Genomic DNA, 15,996 nt, shown 5'->3' on the forward strand with positions numbered 1-15,996 from the left:
CACGAACACACAGTCTTTCTACGAAGTCATAAATTTAGATGGATATTAGCTAGGTACATACCAACTAATAATGTAAACAAATAAATACAACTGCTAATATTATTTCAAAACAATTTTACGTTCTCAAGTTCTAGAGCATAATCCACAGAATAATCTTTTATTTGAAACACTATTATTTCAATATATTTCCTAGTATTAATCATACCCTTCTTGGATTTCAAAAGTGCTTTCTCTAATGAGATTAAATATATGAGATTTTGTCAAAATGCAAACACATATCCATTCCATATTTGGAAGAAAAATGACTCAGAAGATACTTTCCTATTATTTTATGCCATAGTAGACTGAATGTTTCCTGTATATTTTCATTGTTTTGATTTTGTCATACATTGAATTAAACCTGAGCATTCTAACAAAAATTAGATATTTCAGTGTAGTGTAGATTTATCAAGTCTGAGGGGATTTGCTAAAACTTAATTGAGTAAAGATTCTGCTAGGAGCAGATTATAAATGTATAGCAATCAACAGCTTTCCAGTTTTAGCTCTTAGTGCGCTTGTGTTTTTAAATATTTGCTAAGCATGGGTATTAAATGGGGGTGGTGGGTGGAGCAGTGTTTAAAAAAAAAGGAATATTCCCTTTTCTCCTGAAGGAATCTTATTAAGAAAGCCTCCACTATCATCATAACATAAATCCCTTAACTCTTTTTGAATCCTGTTTGTAATTACTTTAATTAGTCTTTTTAAATTCTTAAGTGATTAACAATTCAATTATAAATACACTGTTGAATATGTAGGATTTTCCTAGAAATATTCTTTGTTTCCTAGGTGGAACCCTGATGTCCTTGTGTAAAAGTGACGCAAGAACAATTTTTAGGCTAGAAAGTAAGTTGACAATGTGTCTCATGCATTTTTATTGCCCTGTATGGGCTGGCAAAAAGTTGCTATTCTACCAGTGTAAGATCTAGCAGTATGGATCCTGCTCATCTGCCACATATTCTTATTTGCCATTTTGTGTTATCTGTGACTACAGCACAAGAGAGGTTATGTCAACCAAACCATGTCTGTGCCCAAACCCACACAAATAAATCCTAAAGTGCTGTTCATTCTTTCAGTTGTGAACAGCTCATAGGTCACTGGGTCTCCTCAACAGAAAACTCTCACCAAAGAGGAAAGGGCAGGTTTTCCAAATCAGAAATCACAAAATGAATCCCAGATATCTCCGTCAAAAAGCCCTGCCTGAATTACTGCAGAATCTCTGCTATGAGGAGGTTAGAGCTCGCTGGTCAAACACACTTTTTGCACAGTTATTAAGCAGGACTGGCAATAGCTGCTGTCTCTCAGCAAAGACCAGTCTTCCCCAACCCTTTAAATGGATTGGACAACAAGTCCCAATCTTTCCAGTGAGCATAAGCAACCATCAGGGAGAAGCCACTGCTATAACCAACACCCTACTGGCATGGCAGCCTAGAGGGGGTGGTACCCTATGCAGCCTAGGACCAACTACAACCTTGTCCTTCACAGGGAATTTTGCCATTGCCATTGCCCCATCTACTTCATTGCAGGACTGGAGAGGGCACTGGCAGCCACAGCTATTACTGTATTAGATGGAGTGATGGGGTTTGTAGTTCAAGACATTCAGAGAGCCCCAGATTAGAAAAAGGCTGTGGTAAACACTAAGCTGGATGAACCAATGACCTGACTCTGAATATGCCAAGTCCAGGAAAAATGTCTATTTGAACCCATCCAATCACTGGTAAACACTGATGCTGGAAAAAGGAAAATTTTAAATATGAGTTTTAGTCAAAATTAGCAGGCTATATATAAAGATGATGCTTTTCAGAAATAAATAATGGTTCTGGTCTGTGACCGTAATAAAGAAATTATATATATATATATATATATATATATATATATATATATATATATAAAAATAAAAATAATAACTTTTCAAGATGATGGGTGCTGATTTCATTTTAAAAGTGTACTAATCTGCTCTTCAAAGAGATTATATTGTTATTATGCCAATCCTGGCCAGCTTGCCTAAGACTCTCAGCAACATTATATGCTCCCCCAATATATACACACACAGACACATACAGAGTCACACTTTGAGGATCCAAAGAGCTAAGTCAGGAGATACAAAGGATTCTGTGGCTGTGATAAGCAAACAAGTAGACCCCTTCTTTATCCCAGGTATCTACCCCAAACTCCCAGTAAGATGAAATCAGTCTGTTGAAATCTGAGAGACATCTTCCATCCATTTACCCAAACATCAGGATTAGATACTCCCTGGCCCATGTGGACAAATGCCATGCTGTTAATTTTGGGTCCTGAACTCTCTCACTGGGAGTCAGGAAGGCAGCACTGTATATTTTGCTGTATCAAAAGGCGCCTAATAAAGCACAACAATTACAATAATCTAAAACAGTGATTAGGAATTTCAGAGCTACGCTCTCTTTCAAGGGCCTGATTTATATCTTGCCTTGGCATTGAGATGGAAGCTCCTAAAATGGGAGGGTTCATCGTCCCCCTGATGATGGCAGCATATGGAAAAGTAATGCATAATGGATGAAGGCTGCAGACTTCAGAGTGGTTTCCTCCTTCCCCAATGTATCCAGCAACATTTTCTCTTGGCAAACATCAGTACAGTACCATTTAGACAGAGGGATGGAAACAGAACAAGTCCCTCTACCTCTTCCTCCATCCCTTTGAGCCTCCAAAACTTGAGGCAATCAAGAAACTACTGACTGCTTCCACATCACCAAACTTTGCTTTGGAATAAAGTTTGGAAAAGGAGAAGATACACACAAGAGAAGTTTGAGAATAATAGGAACGTGGAATGTCAAGAAGACAATATGATATCCAACCAAACTGTCACTCTGAGACAATAAATTGTTAGTTAAACAAATTTATAGGATGTGGAGTTAATGAAGATTACTTGGGGCTGGGATAAGCAGAAAGCTTCTTGCCATGTTTGCTGTACGCTTGGGAATATGACCTCATGCTGCATAAATGAGTTATTTGGAGAATCAGCGCTCAAATAAACAAGTCTCCATGCATAGGTTTTAGGCATATGGGGTAGCATTCTGCCTGCCAGAGCCAATACCAACTCTGTGAAAGCTACTCTAAAAAACAGGATCCATCCATAAAAATACATATGAAGTTCCTTATTGTACCAGGCCTGCAACCAACCAGGATGGAAAAGGCAACACAATCCTTTATACAAAAAATGTATACATCGGGTGCATATTCAGAGGGGTATACACAGATGCCTGGGATCTACAGGGATGTAGAAAACTGCAAGGATGAACAGCTTTTTGGTATTTAGGAGCAGCAGTCTTTTATCCTCCACTCAGAAGGCTGCAGTGGACAGGACCCCTATCATGCACATATGTACACAATTCTCCAGGTTTGTGACAAACTAAGATCTTGGGGTGGGGGTGGGGAATTGGGGACTCTGAATAGTTTAAGTCTTCTAATCTAAGGATTCATACATTAACATTATTCTCAATGCACTGGAAAACTGACATTTTCCTAAAGAACAATGCAAATCTGGTTAGAATAAGCTCTAGGAACCACAGAAGTAAATAAATAATGAATAAGGAAAACAATAAAAAGGTTAAATATTGGAACATGGGTTGCTATCCATGGAGTTCTCATATGTGAACTTTGCTTCATATTTGTTTGTTCTATATACATGCTATACAAATAAATTGATATTTGCTTCTATTTATACAGTGACATAAAAATAGGGTATGCTACCATCTATGTTCCCTTCATGGGTATATGATCAAGTGCACATGGATGCTTTTTCTGTACACATCTTTTACTTCCTCTACAGGTATTCTATTAAAACCTTGAACAAGCTCCCAATTGTGTAGGAGACGAATTGTGACAATTCTTGTTTATATTATTTTAAATGACAAAAACCCATGAAAAATATAGCAAGTAGGGTTTATTATACTATGTACAAGATCGGTGTCATAGGCAACATTCTGCTACAGCTGGAAAACCCTGGTTCTTTGGATCTTCACATTTGCTTTTCTCCCAGACTTTGCACCAAACCTGATTTGTGCCATCAGGTTTGCTTCAAGTAAATATATATTACTGAGTACTCATACATATTTCATATTTTCTACAAATTGGACAATTAAGTACATTGTTCATGAGCTATGCACACTGCAGTGTTAACTGCGCACTGATTTATTAGCTATGTGTAACCTATATTGAAAGATATAACTGCCCTAAGCTGTTCACTTTTTCCTCCCAAAATTCAGGCGCTGAGTTTTAATACTGAAAATATAGGGGGAGAGCTGAAACAGGAACTCTCAGAAGAGAAAATAGCTAACAATGGAGGTGCAAATAGAAGTGGGAAATATTCCGCAGAAATACTCATTCTAAGCTACTAATATTCATTGTACAAAAACAAAAATCTATTAAAAATTATGAAGCCTTGGTTCATCATTCAAATAAAAACAAGTTGTTTACAGTTTACAATTAAGTGTCTATTGATAGCCCCAAACTGTGAAAGTTTATAAATATCTTAATGAATTGTTTGTAAACTCACCTGAATGCTCGTCTCAACACTGCATAAATGTTTATTTATAGGCTCCCTAATTTCAGACTCTTTATTGCTTAGTGCATTGTTCTGTTTTACTCTGTGTTTGTGTGCATCTTGATACTTTCAATGTTCCCTAAGGGAAAATTCTTTACAACCCATAACACAAATGCAAAAATTATTTTTGAACCTTTTCCTTTTGCCGAGAGATTTCAGCCACAGTTTTCTTTACTTTCTCCAGAAGGATCTCTAGCAAAACTCCCTGTGAGAGCTTGCACGAGTGACTAAAATTCATGGGTTTCTAAGACAGTATAAAAATTCTCCTTAGAAGTGCAAGGCATCAAAGGAATGGAGGAAAGGAAAACATTTCCATTTCAGAGGTTACAATAGAACCATTTTCTAGATTTGGCCAGGCTGCACCAGGGCATTACATGGCCTCGAAGCTGTGAAAAGCGTTATAAAAGTGATCGCTCAGAGATCTTTCAAGCAGAGTTTGCAGACAGAAGCAACAGAAAGCAAATAAAAGTGCCCACAGAATCTGTCCGGCAGCTACAAAGGTAAAGCAGCAAACTGCAACTTCCAGGAATTAAAGTAAGATCTACGTGCTTCCATATTTCCTATAGCAGTCTAATGCAGGCCCTTCTGATACTCAGCTACGGATAACCAGAGAAATAGATAGGCTGAATTATCTTCAGCAGCGCCAGAAACTCTTAGACTTTTGTATCGCAACCCATCTCTTGAATAAGAACCAGGGAAAGTAATCGGCTGGAGAGTATCAACTCATTTGTTTTCACTGTTCAAGTCCCTTGCTGGCAAACAAATGCTGTCTTTTCTTTCCAAAACTTTAAAAGTTGGGGGGGAGAGGTAGAGAGTGAGAAAGAGAAAGGAGGAGAGAGAAGTTAATTTCACTGTATTTCAGTCAGTTTTTAGTAGTGAAGTATCGGGATGGTGGTGAGCAAATGCCAGTATGTGTTAGTTTTATGTGTTTAGTTTGGAACACTTTTCAACATATTTTCTACGTGCACTGTATTTTGAAGGGCTCAAATTAAGCAGATTACAAATGTGAATATCAATGCAATTTTATGCATGTGTCCTCAGAAATACATCCCAATAAATTCAGTGGGCTTACTTTTAGGTATGGATACAGAATTGCAGTGTAAATGTATAAAATATAATCCAAAGGAAATGTATATAAAAAGTAATTATGATTGACACGTATGACTTTCCACCTGATTCTGTATTTCACATACATTTCTTTCAGGCTTCAGTTATTCATAGAGAATGTCGTGTATGTTCTTACGATATACACAACCGACACCTACTTTAAAGAAATAATATATACATTATTTTTAATGTGTTGATATCTGCACAAAAAAATAGAAATGCATAGATAAAACATCACTTAAAATTATGTCATAAGTATACTCACATCATCTTAGGAACTTGCATACAGATGTCAATATTGTTCAAAGGACAAAGAAAGTTGGCTCTCAATTTCTCTGAGTCCCTTTATCCTAAGAATGAAATATTTGTGGGCCTGCACCCATCCAAATAGTTCTGCAGTACTGAAGTGAGATAAGCTTGCATAATGCTTAAGATTGCCAAAAACTTGAAATACCATCAGAAAGATGTGCCACAATATTAATTGCAAGCAGACTTTGAAGAGCAGCTGTGCATGTCTCTCAGGTTGTCTACTGCAACGGCTTTAAGTGGCAATGATTTGGTGCTGACCCTGCAAACTGTAAACACTCTGCAGTGTACTCTGCCATTACAATACTCGTCAACTATTTGCACAAAGCAGTATTATATCTATGCAGGTTGTAGTTACTGACCTACCTACTGAAGAAAAGTTTCATGGCCAACAAGCAATGTAACATAAGCAAAAGCATATAATATATCTTATCAAACCAACTCCCTAACTTTCATTCTGATTTTAAAAATCTGCTTGTTTCTTTTTATTATACATGCATGTATATATCACATTTAAAGTGGTGCTCTTGAAGGCCCATTCAAGTTTTTTGAATGAAAACAAAGAAAGGAACATATATTATAATTTTAGTTGTTTCTAAAAAGCACACTAAATATGCAGGCCAATTCCTACCCATTCACATTCCTTTGCTACATACACACCAACCATACAATTCTCCCTCTCCACACGCACGCACACACACACACACACACACAACAGTCTACATGCCATGGTTGATCCTATCTCCACAACCTACTTTGATGTTGCTAGAATCTAATGTACTTGCAGAGCTAAAATTTCAACTATTTTTCCCTAACAGACCACAATCTTCTTAAAAGAATACAAAGGAGATCAAGTTTAATGATGGACTGCAGTGGAAGTGTCAGAGTCCAGCATTTTACCACAGAATAAATGAACCATTTCCACAACAACGGCCACTTCAACAAGTGACTCCTAGCGTGCAAGGAGGCCAGCACGTAAGACTGGCTGCCTGAGACACTAGGCCAAGTCAAAGGCTGTGGAACCGAAGTTGCCATTTAACAGAATCAGAATCAGATCCGGGCAGTGTAAGAGAGAGTTATGTTTAATCTGAGTGGAAAGAATCAAGCTTTTTATTAACCTATTCTAGTTGGAGATCCACCCTGCAAACCGACAGAAGACTAATCAGAAAAAGCGGGTGCCACGCAGGAGGATGGAGAAGAGTATAGGCAATTTGGATGGTAATCATGAATCCCGGCAAGAGAAACAGAATACCAGGCCTAAGAATTGTAGTAGCAACAAAAAAACTATCGAGTTCGAAGAGTGAAAAGGAAAATGCTTCTGTTATCTACTGAGGGCATTTGCCATGGATCAAGCCAGGTTTGTTCAATTCACCAGACATAAATAAAAGGCAACTCTTTATAGGAGCACAAGGTTTTCCTTCTCAGAAGCAGGAATGAAACTAGACTCTACTTTGGCATCAACCCAAGGCCAGACAAAAACAAAGAATTGAACACCAAGCCACACAAGGATGCCCCTTTCCAGAAACACCTCCTGAAATCCACCACGAACACTGGCCCTGCAAAATATATAGGCAGGCACTTTCTCGTCTACCGTCAACCAGACTGCAAGCTAAAAAATCATGAAAAGATGTTGATGGTCTTTATAAAGCAGCACAATATAAAGGCCACGTCTACCGCAAAACTATGTATCCTTCTTTTAAATTAAGAACTATTAGGGTAATAGGTTTTAACCTGTGATTGATCTTCAGACCTTTTTTCCCTTCCAGAACTAGTATTTTTTACCATATGGGGCTTTCATATATGTTTAAACGTTAAGTCTAAATAGTATCTAAAATTATGCTAAACAGAACAAAACCCATATTGAATTATTTAATAAATTGCAAAAAGTAGCCTCAAATTGCCTCAATTTTTAAAAAACTTAAATTGATAAACTGAATAAAAGACAAGTAGCCAGTCTGAGGCTTGGACAGGGAAGAGGCAACGAATATGCCATACGACTATCAAGAAAGACGCTCAGGACTGTACCTCTACTTATCTGTAGAAATACTTTTTTGGACTTAAAAAGAAAAATAATCTGTAAAGGCAGTTATCATAAACGTTTAACTCAGTTTCTATATTATAAGCTTTTTAAATATCAACTTATTTTACAATATTTTGTTACTGTTTCGTTTAAACTATAAAACCATATTTTATTATTCACATACTAATTCACATGAAATTTAGGAGTACCTGTGTCTTTAGATTTTTTGTTTGTTTCATTCAGTGTATATAGCCATCCATCTCAAACATGTGTCTGGGCAGCTAACAACAACAAAAATCCATCAGAAAAGTGTTTAGATCTAATAGATCTACCATTAGAAATATTATTTGGGTAAAGTCAAATAAAATCTGCATTACTTGTAATATTAAATACTCTACAGTAGGAAATACAAACATAAAATCAAGTATAAAACAGTACACAATTTCTGCATTTCAAGTCACTACAAGGAAGACCGTGCATACATATTTATTCATCTGTATATGTTATGTGTATGTCCATAGAACTAAAGAAATATGGGAAATTTATTACATGTACTCAAATATGTGCATTATGAGTACAATATGCAGAATGTTGGCAGGCCACAAACACTGACAATCAGCACGTTAAACTTCAGGCTTCAGCCACATATTAAATTTTACAAACTATACTCCATCAGTAACACAATTGCTGTGAGGAACAGGGATACTTGTAATAACAACAAATGGCAACTCCTGCTAAAATCCCAAGAAACTTTGCTGGCGCAATAACTATCCCACTTTTCAAAACTGATATTCTCCTGCATTTCACTGCTTAGCAAGAGCGGAAAAATATTTTTCCTCGCTCCTCACACTAATTTTTCCTTCTCCTGCAAGAGAGATTATGAGCCATACTCATCAAATCGATCCCAAAACCACCATAGCAAAAAGTGGACGTTCAGCGCTACCCCCCCCCCCCCAAATCCACACCGTTCCTGGTCTTGGCCCCTGTGAGGACTTCGGAACTCCTTTTCCCGCTCCCCACCCCCACCCCCCAGCCGCGAGAGCTCGCGCAGGGCACAGCTCTGCCCAGGTCCGCACCTTGAAAGGGGTGCCCGGGACTGGCGCTGACTGAAGAGTCAAGAGGGCACCAATTCTTCCAACTGTCCTAAGTCTGACTCTTCACACGCGCGCACCGGCACCCGTTTCTAAGAAAAGAAGCGGGGAGGGGGGCGGCATCTACTCCTTCCCGCCCCATTTATCCTGGATAAGACCTTTTTCATAAGCGGGCAGGATTTTCAGAGAGAGTTTGGGGCGCATCAAAAATCACTCCTTGCTTCATTCCGGTGTTAAAAGGGGCAAACGATACATATGTGAATGGCTGGCCTGCAGTTGCTGGCGGAGCTAGGGCGGGATCGGAGGGGCAGAGAGAGCAATTCTAGCACGCTCCAAACGTAATAGACAGCCGTATTAGGAGTAGGAGACTTTTCGCCCACTCGGGAGACAACCTACGCGGTGGCCGCCTTTTTCCTCCCTCCTTTCGAGGAACCAGGAAGGCTGCGCGCAAGGAGACGCCGGTGGCCCCAGCCGCGTTTCCCCGCCTGCCTCCTCCGAGCCCCACTATCTGCCAGAATCCGACCGACAGCCCCGGGTGAAAAATCCCCGCGGAGAGGATGTCCTCGCAAGCCCCAAAGCTGCCGGCAGAGAAAGAGAGAATTGTGGAGGACAGGCCGCGCCGGCTGACGGGGAAGGTGGTCACAAGAGTTGGGCCAACTGGTTTGCAAGCAGCGTGAAACTCAACTGGCTCCGATCCGATTCCGGGGACGTTGGAGAGGAGAAAGGGGGCGACTAGTCTTAAACCTTCGGATTCTTGAAGTGATACGATTTCTCTATAATTTGATCTCTTTTTCCCCCGCAACTCTTGTCCTCACGTCGTGAGTCTCAGTGCCCTCCAGACAGTAAACCTGTTGGCTCCAGAAAGCACCACCTCCATATCCGAATTATAGAAATCTTCGGAACAGAGTATTTCTCCCCCTCCCCCAAGACAGGCACCCTCTCTCCCCCTCTCGCAAATGTCACCGTTCTCTGACCCAAGCGCGGAGAGCTCCACAGCGCTCCGCAAGTCCCTGCAGGAACTCTGACCTCGGCGGGAGGTTAGTCCCTGGGTGCGTCAAACCCACCTTTTTTGCGCTACACTGAAAGGGAGGGATCATACTCCGCCGCCAGCCCCGAGACCACGCAGGGCAAAAATAAGAGAGGGTCCCCGAAATGGGGCCTCCCCCCTTCAAAAGGGGGTGTCTGGCGGCTCGTACTTTAGACCTAAAAAGGCGCCAATTTGTTTTTTTTAATATATAAAAGTGTACCAAACTTGTACGCAAAGAGAACCCCCGTTGTCTACCTGAGCCTGTCCAAGAAGTAACGGTGGTGGAAAAAAGCAATTATTTAAAAATAGAAAAATATAATTGTTATTATAAAGAGTCTCTAACTTTCATCAGAGAAGCTGCTGGAGGGGAGGCAGAAAAATGGAGAGAACCACATCAAGACTGGGGCTTAAAACCAACATCGCCAAAAATATTATTATCCCGGTTAGCGCACCGCCTTTGGCTGGAATCCCCTCCCAGCGCAGAGTTGGCCCCCTCCTTTCCTTAATCCCTTTCCTTTCCCAAGTAGACCCGGTGCCCACCCAGGACAACTGATGTGCAGTTTCAATTCTGCACGAGCGGAAAGGAGCAAACGTTAAAACGCTCCTGAACTTTAGAAACTTCTCCCCTCCTCTCCAGCCCGTCAAGGTACCCCCACCCATCTCCCCCTTAACGCAACAACCTCGCCTTTATCTCCCCCACCCCCACCTCTCCAGCCATAGCCTCATCCGCGCCACCGGCAACCGAGCCTGGTTTTCTACTATCTCTCCTCCCCCCCCCTTTTTAATTTTTTTGAAATAAATTTGGGGGAAGCGCCATTTTCTGATCTCCTAAACCCATGTGCAGTGAATATAACAAAGAGCTTGGAAAGATGCCATCTCTCTCTTTCCTCTCTCTCCCTCTCCCCCCCCACCTTCCCTCCCTCTCCCCGCTCTTTGCAGAGGGAAAGACGCGAGGAATTCTTTCTTCCCCAGCAAAACCACGCAAGAAGACAGAAATAACCCTCAAACCGGCGGCGGCGGCAACAGTGGCAGCGGCGGCGGCAGCAACAACACAGAACAAATAACCGAACGAGCGCACTGAGAAGGCAAAAGGAAAAGGGGGGAGGAAGAGATAAAAAGCAAAGCAAAACACAAACAGAAACAGCAAAAGAGTTTGGGTCTGTCCCATAAGGGAGCAACCCCGCGGGAAAGAAGCGCTCCCCCCTCCCCACGCCAGCCGCCGCCGCCGCCGCCGCCGCCCTCCCCCGCCAGGCCGTCGCCGAGCTCGGCTAGTTGTTACCTGGGTCAGGCAGTACGGGGAGTACATGGTTACTTTTGGACTTTGCTTTTGCGGGATTGTGTTCACAAGGCGAGCAGCTGCATAACTCGGGCTGCTGCGGCTCCTTCTCGCGGTGCCTCTACTCCATGCTGGTCTGTAACCCCGCCTTGGAGCTCTGAAAGTGAAAGTTTAGACAAAGTTTGGAACGGAGAACACTTTTGCCTTGAAAAAAAATGTTCAGCCTTTGAGCTCCCTCCCACTCACCCCCCTCCCGCCCATGCACGCGCGCACACACGCACACACACACACTGCATTCAGAAACTCTTCTCGCTTGCTAGCAAGTTTTAGATTCCTTTGAAGCCGATATTAATAATCTCCAAAGATGAAGAATGCCATCTAGCCAGGATCTCTCCCCCCACACCGCCCACCTCTTCCCTTGGATTCTGCGCTAGCTGGCGGGGCGGGGGGGGGGGGAGGCTAACGGACGTTCAAATTGACGCATTTTTTTAAAAAAGGGAGGAAGAACGTGGCACCGCAGATAGAAGCTTGAGACCCCAGCTCGATATAAGGTATTGATTTTCACTGGGCATCAAAATGCCATCCCCGTATTTCAGTGGGGCGAAGGTGGTGCCAGTCAATTGTGCTGAAAGTCACTTGCGCTATGACATTCCAAGGAACGGGCAGCCGCCCAGCCCACATGCCCCCACCCCGCTTCCCCGCAGCCGGGGCTGCATGAAGGAAAATCCGTTTCCTAGTAAGTTTCAAGGACGGCCTGGTTGGTGATGATCTGGAGCGGCATGTGCCCCGCAGCCCCCTGCATTCCTCCTGGCTCCGAGCCGAAGTCTCTCCCAGGCGAGACCTGAAGAGCTCAGGAGGAATTCCACTCCCTCGAGGGCCCTAAAACGGTGTCTACATCAGGGGTGATGTGAAGCGGGCTAGGAGGGCTGTGAGGGTATTGGGCAGAGAAGGCAGTTTCAGGGTCTTGAGAACTGTTCTGCCTCACTGACTCAGGGTTTGAAACAGGCAGCCAAGGGATCGCAGCGCTTTCCAGAGAAGCCTTTTGCTTTCTGGCAAACTGCCACCTGGTTCTGGGCACCAACTCCCAGGGTCTTCTGGCACCCCCTCGCCCAAGGGCCCCGCAAGAGCTCCAAGTGGGGCACCGAAGGCACTGGCTGGGCCTTTCCTCAGAGGCTGAGCGAGCGGCCAAGGAAGGAGGTGCGCTGGCAGCGGTCACGTCGGAAGAGCTCGGGGACTGCAGGGAAAAGGGCGGCCGCTATTGCCAGCCATTCCCTAGAAAACCTTAGGTCCGCTCACCCGCCTCACCAGCTGCTGGCAGCTCTCCTCCGCAACCCCGGGGAACCTTGGGCGGGGGCAGGGCGGCTGGAATTACCAGGACGGAGGGAGGCTTCACCTGGGAAAAACCAGCTTAAAGGGCCTCCTTTGTCCGCCAGCCACAGAGGGAGTGGGGGGGAGAGGCTGTTCTGCCATTTCAGGTTCAAAAGTGCAGGTTGGAGTTCGGGGATGGTTTTCCTTCCTCCCTTCCACTTCATTTTAAAGGCGGGGTGGTGGGGAAGAAGGAAAGGCCCGTCAGCGCCAATCCTGATTGACATTATTATGTTATGTTATATTATAATGTATACACACACACACATATATATAATAATGCCAATCAGGATTGGCATTGGCGGGCCTTTCCTTATATTATTATAAGCACTCCTGATCTGTCTCAACCCTCTTTGGAATCACAGGCAACACACCAAGATTCGAAGGGGCAACCTTTTCCTTTTGCCTTTGATTTCAACAGGCAGGCGATTCAGACGGCCCGGTCCTCTCTATTTTTCTCAATGCCAATTTGCCAAATGGCTGTTGCCATCCCAAGATCGAGGAAGGCCACTCATTTTGCTTTCCTGGGCCTCCAGTCTGCCTTAGCAACCAGGCCTCCAGGTTCACTTACAGCAGGCCACGCATTCAAACCGCTGGGGATTCATTCGTATCTTTCACCAGCCAATCTTGCCGGACCAGAAAGAGAAGAAATAACAGAAGACACATACACACACATATACACAGAGTACAGTTTCAGGGAAAACCCCACCATGAACTCTCTATGCTTTTATACCAGCTGAACTATCAGGACTTCTCTGATGACTGGTCTTTGAGGTTGAGGATCCCATTATGTTTGACATGTTTAGTCCTCCTCCTCCCTGCCCAGGAAGGGCAGAAGAAACAGTTTAGCCCTCAGGGCCCAGTGTAGAGATGGCTATGAAAGAAGGCTCAGACCCCAGCTCTTGCCTATGCATCTGCCTCTAGGTGATACGGGGAGGGGAGGTGTTCTACCCTCCAGCATGGATGTGGACTGCAGAGGCAACCCAGCTGAAGCGGACCAATGGTGTAGCGGTTAAGGCACCAGGCTAGAAACCGGGAGATGGTGAGTTCTAGTCCTGCCTTAGGCACAAAGCCAGCTGGGTGACCTTGGGCCAGTCACTCTCTCCCAGCCCTTGAAAGAAGGCAAGGGCAAACCTCTTCCGAAAATCTTGTCAATAAAACTGCAGGGACTTGTCCAGGCAGATGTCTGGAGTCAAACCTGACTTGAAGGCACCGACACAATTCCATCAAGTCCCCAGGACTGACTTGTAATGGGAACGAAGCCCTGGTGTACAGGCCTTTTCCTACTCCTAGGGAGCAGTGTTTTCAGTCCAGTTCTCTTCAGGATGGACAAGAACTGCATGAGAAAAGGAACTGACCTTTGGACAGCTCTCCAGGAACACTTATATTATTCCTCTAGAGCACATCTAATTCTGGGTAATGTCATACATAAATTACCCATCACTGAAGTTATTAAAATGCAATGTTACATGCAGCCTGCAATATGCATGTAAGTCCCATGTGATCACTAGTTATGCACAGGATTGCCTCCTTGAATTTTCTACAGCCTTGAAGTGAGCCTTGCCACATCTACTATTTAAATCTTTTCTTTCACACTGAAAGATGAAAAATTGGAAAGAATTATAATGCAACTTTGTATTTAAAAACAGTCTGGACCAGTGTTTCTCACCCTCAACCTTTTTTTCCCTGCATTTCATGATGTTGTCTTCATCTAACTGCTACCATATAGTGGGTTGTCCTTAGCTACACCAGTGTTAGAATAGTGTTTTCCTCCTTACCCCAACACAGGTTTTGTTGTGAATAAATCTTTGGCGTTTCTTCAGCCAGGACTCAGTCAGGTGACCTGTAGGAGGACCTGTTGTCTAGTTTAGGGAGGTGCTGGGCGTATACACCTTCCCCTCCAGTCCCTGATCATTATCTTCAGGCCCATTCTGCCGTGGACAGTGGAAGGGTCTAGTTCTTTCAAACAAGCCTCCCCTATACCTGCCAGGTCTTTAAGTCAATGCCAAGCTCAGAGACTTGGATCAACCTGCAGAGCAACTGACCAGTACTGGCAGTGACAGGCAGAGCTGCACACAGGAGTGATCTCTCTCTCTCTCTCTCTCTCTCCAACACAACTCTCCCTGCACTTACCAGCTGTTGTTTGAGCTACTCTTGGTCATGAGTTTAGCACTATTCCAACACAGGACTACTCTGTGCCAAACCAGAACAAGGTTTAACCAATTGCTAAACCAGCTGGTTTAGTGATCTGTCAGACCTCACCTCCTCTCCAGTCCTAGCCCATATCATGTTAAGGAGAGAATTGGGGTTTTCCTGCCAACCAGTGACCATTAGCCAGGGGAATCTACTAAACCCAGTCCTCGGTGTGTCCTGTATACATAAGTAACAACAGCATTATTTGCTAGTACAGTTAGTCTTTGCTTAATGACGGTAATTGGGACCAGGAACTCTGTCGCTAAGCAACACAGTCGTAAAGTGCAATGTCATGTGACTGCACCAACTTATGACAGCTGTTGTTCCAGCAGTTCCAGTTGCAGTCATTAGGCAAATCCTCCATGATCATTAGGTGCAACATCACGTGATTACCATTTGCAACCTCCTGCCAGCTTCCCCACTGACTTTGCTTGAGGGAAGCCAGTAGTGAAGATCGCAAATGACGATCACATGATTGCGGAATGTTGCAACCATTGTAATTGTGAGCCCGTTGTCAAGCACCCACATCACAATCATGTGACTGTGGGGATGCTGCAATGGCCGCAACTTCAAGAACCAGCCATAAGTCTTGTTCAGTATACCTGTATTGTATCTGCAGAAGGATAGGGAATAAATGTATTTACTTATTACCTATTTCTATACTGCTGACTCCATATGGATGTCTGGCAATAAAGCCCGAAATATAATTAAAGACCACCCGTTAAAACCACGCTAGTATCCTTCCCTAGCAAGGACCAGCAAACTGTATGCCAGAATAGTTTGTCAATCCAAGGATATCCTTAGCTTTACCAGTGTTAAAAATACAGTATGTTGTCCTTTATTCTGACACCACCCAAAGGCACCTCAAGATGGGTAAAAACTGTTAGGCTTTGTTACACATGACCTTGGAGGGAAGTCAGAGGACTGCAGTGACTTGAAACAGAGGCAATGGATCAGCAATGGGGGCAGCCATTTCATGCCAGTAAAGTTTTCTAT

At 43.4% G+C, this 15,996-nt stretch overlaps 1 protein-coding gene across 7 annotated transcripts in view; it reads right to left on the reverse strand.

Annotated features, from left to right (window-relative positions):
• The window catches only part of NFIX (nuclear factor I X), a 241,737-nt gene that overhangs the window by 187,237 nt on the left and 38,504 nt on the right, over positions 1-15,996 (reverse strand). For 2 of the 7 annotated variants that reach the window (XM_088137651.1, XM_088137650.1), the window contains exons 1-2: positions 11,724-11,814; positions 11,446-11,599 (exon numbers count right to left, since the gene is read on the reverse strand). In XM_088137651.1, the coding sequence (XP_087993777.1) occupies positions 11,446-11,472 (27 nt within the window). In that variant the 5' untranslated portion in view covers positions 11,473-11,599; positions 11,724-11,814. Of the gene's footprint in view, positions 1-11,445; positions 11,600-11,723; positions 11,815-15,996 lie in introns of those variants that run through there. The other 5 variants (XM_088137649.1, XM_088137648.1, XM_088137645.1 and 2 more) reach the window with 4 other exon arrangements.

This window comes from Python bivittatus, unplaced genomic scaffold (genome assembly GCF_059951505.1).
Source record: "Python bivittatus isolate LINGU-HERP-01145 unplaced genomic scaffold, Pbiv_v1 ctg000220_np1212, whole genome shotgun sequence".
NCBI classification, from domain to species: domain Eukaryota; kingdom Metazoa; phylum Chordata; class Lepidosauria; order Squamata; family Pythonidae; genus Python; species Python bivittatus.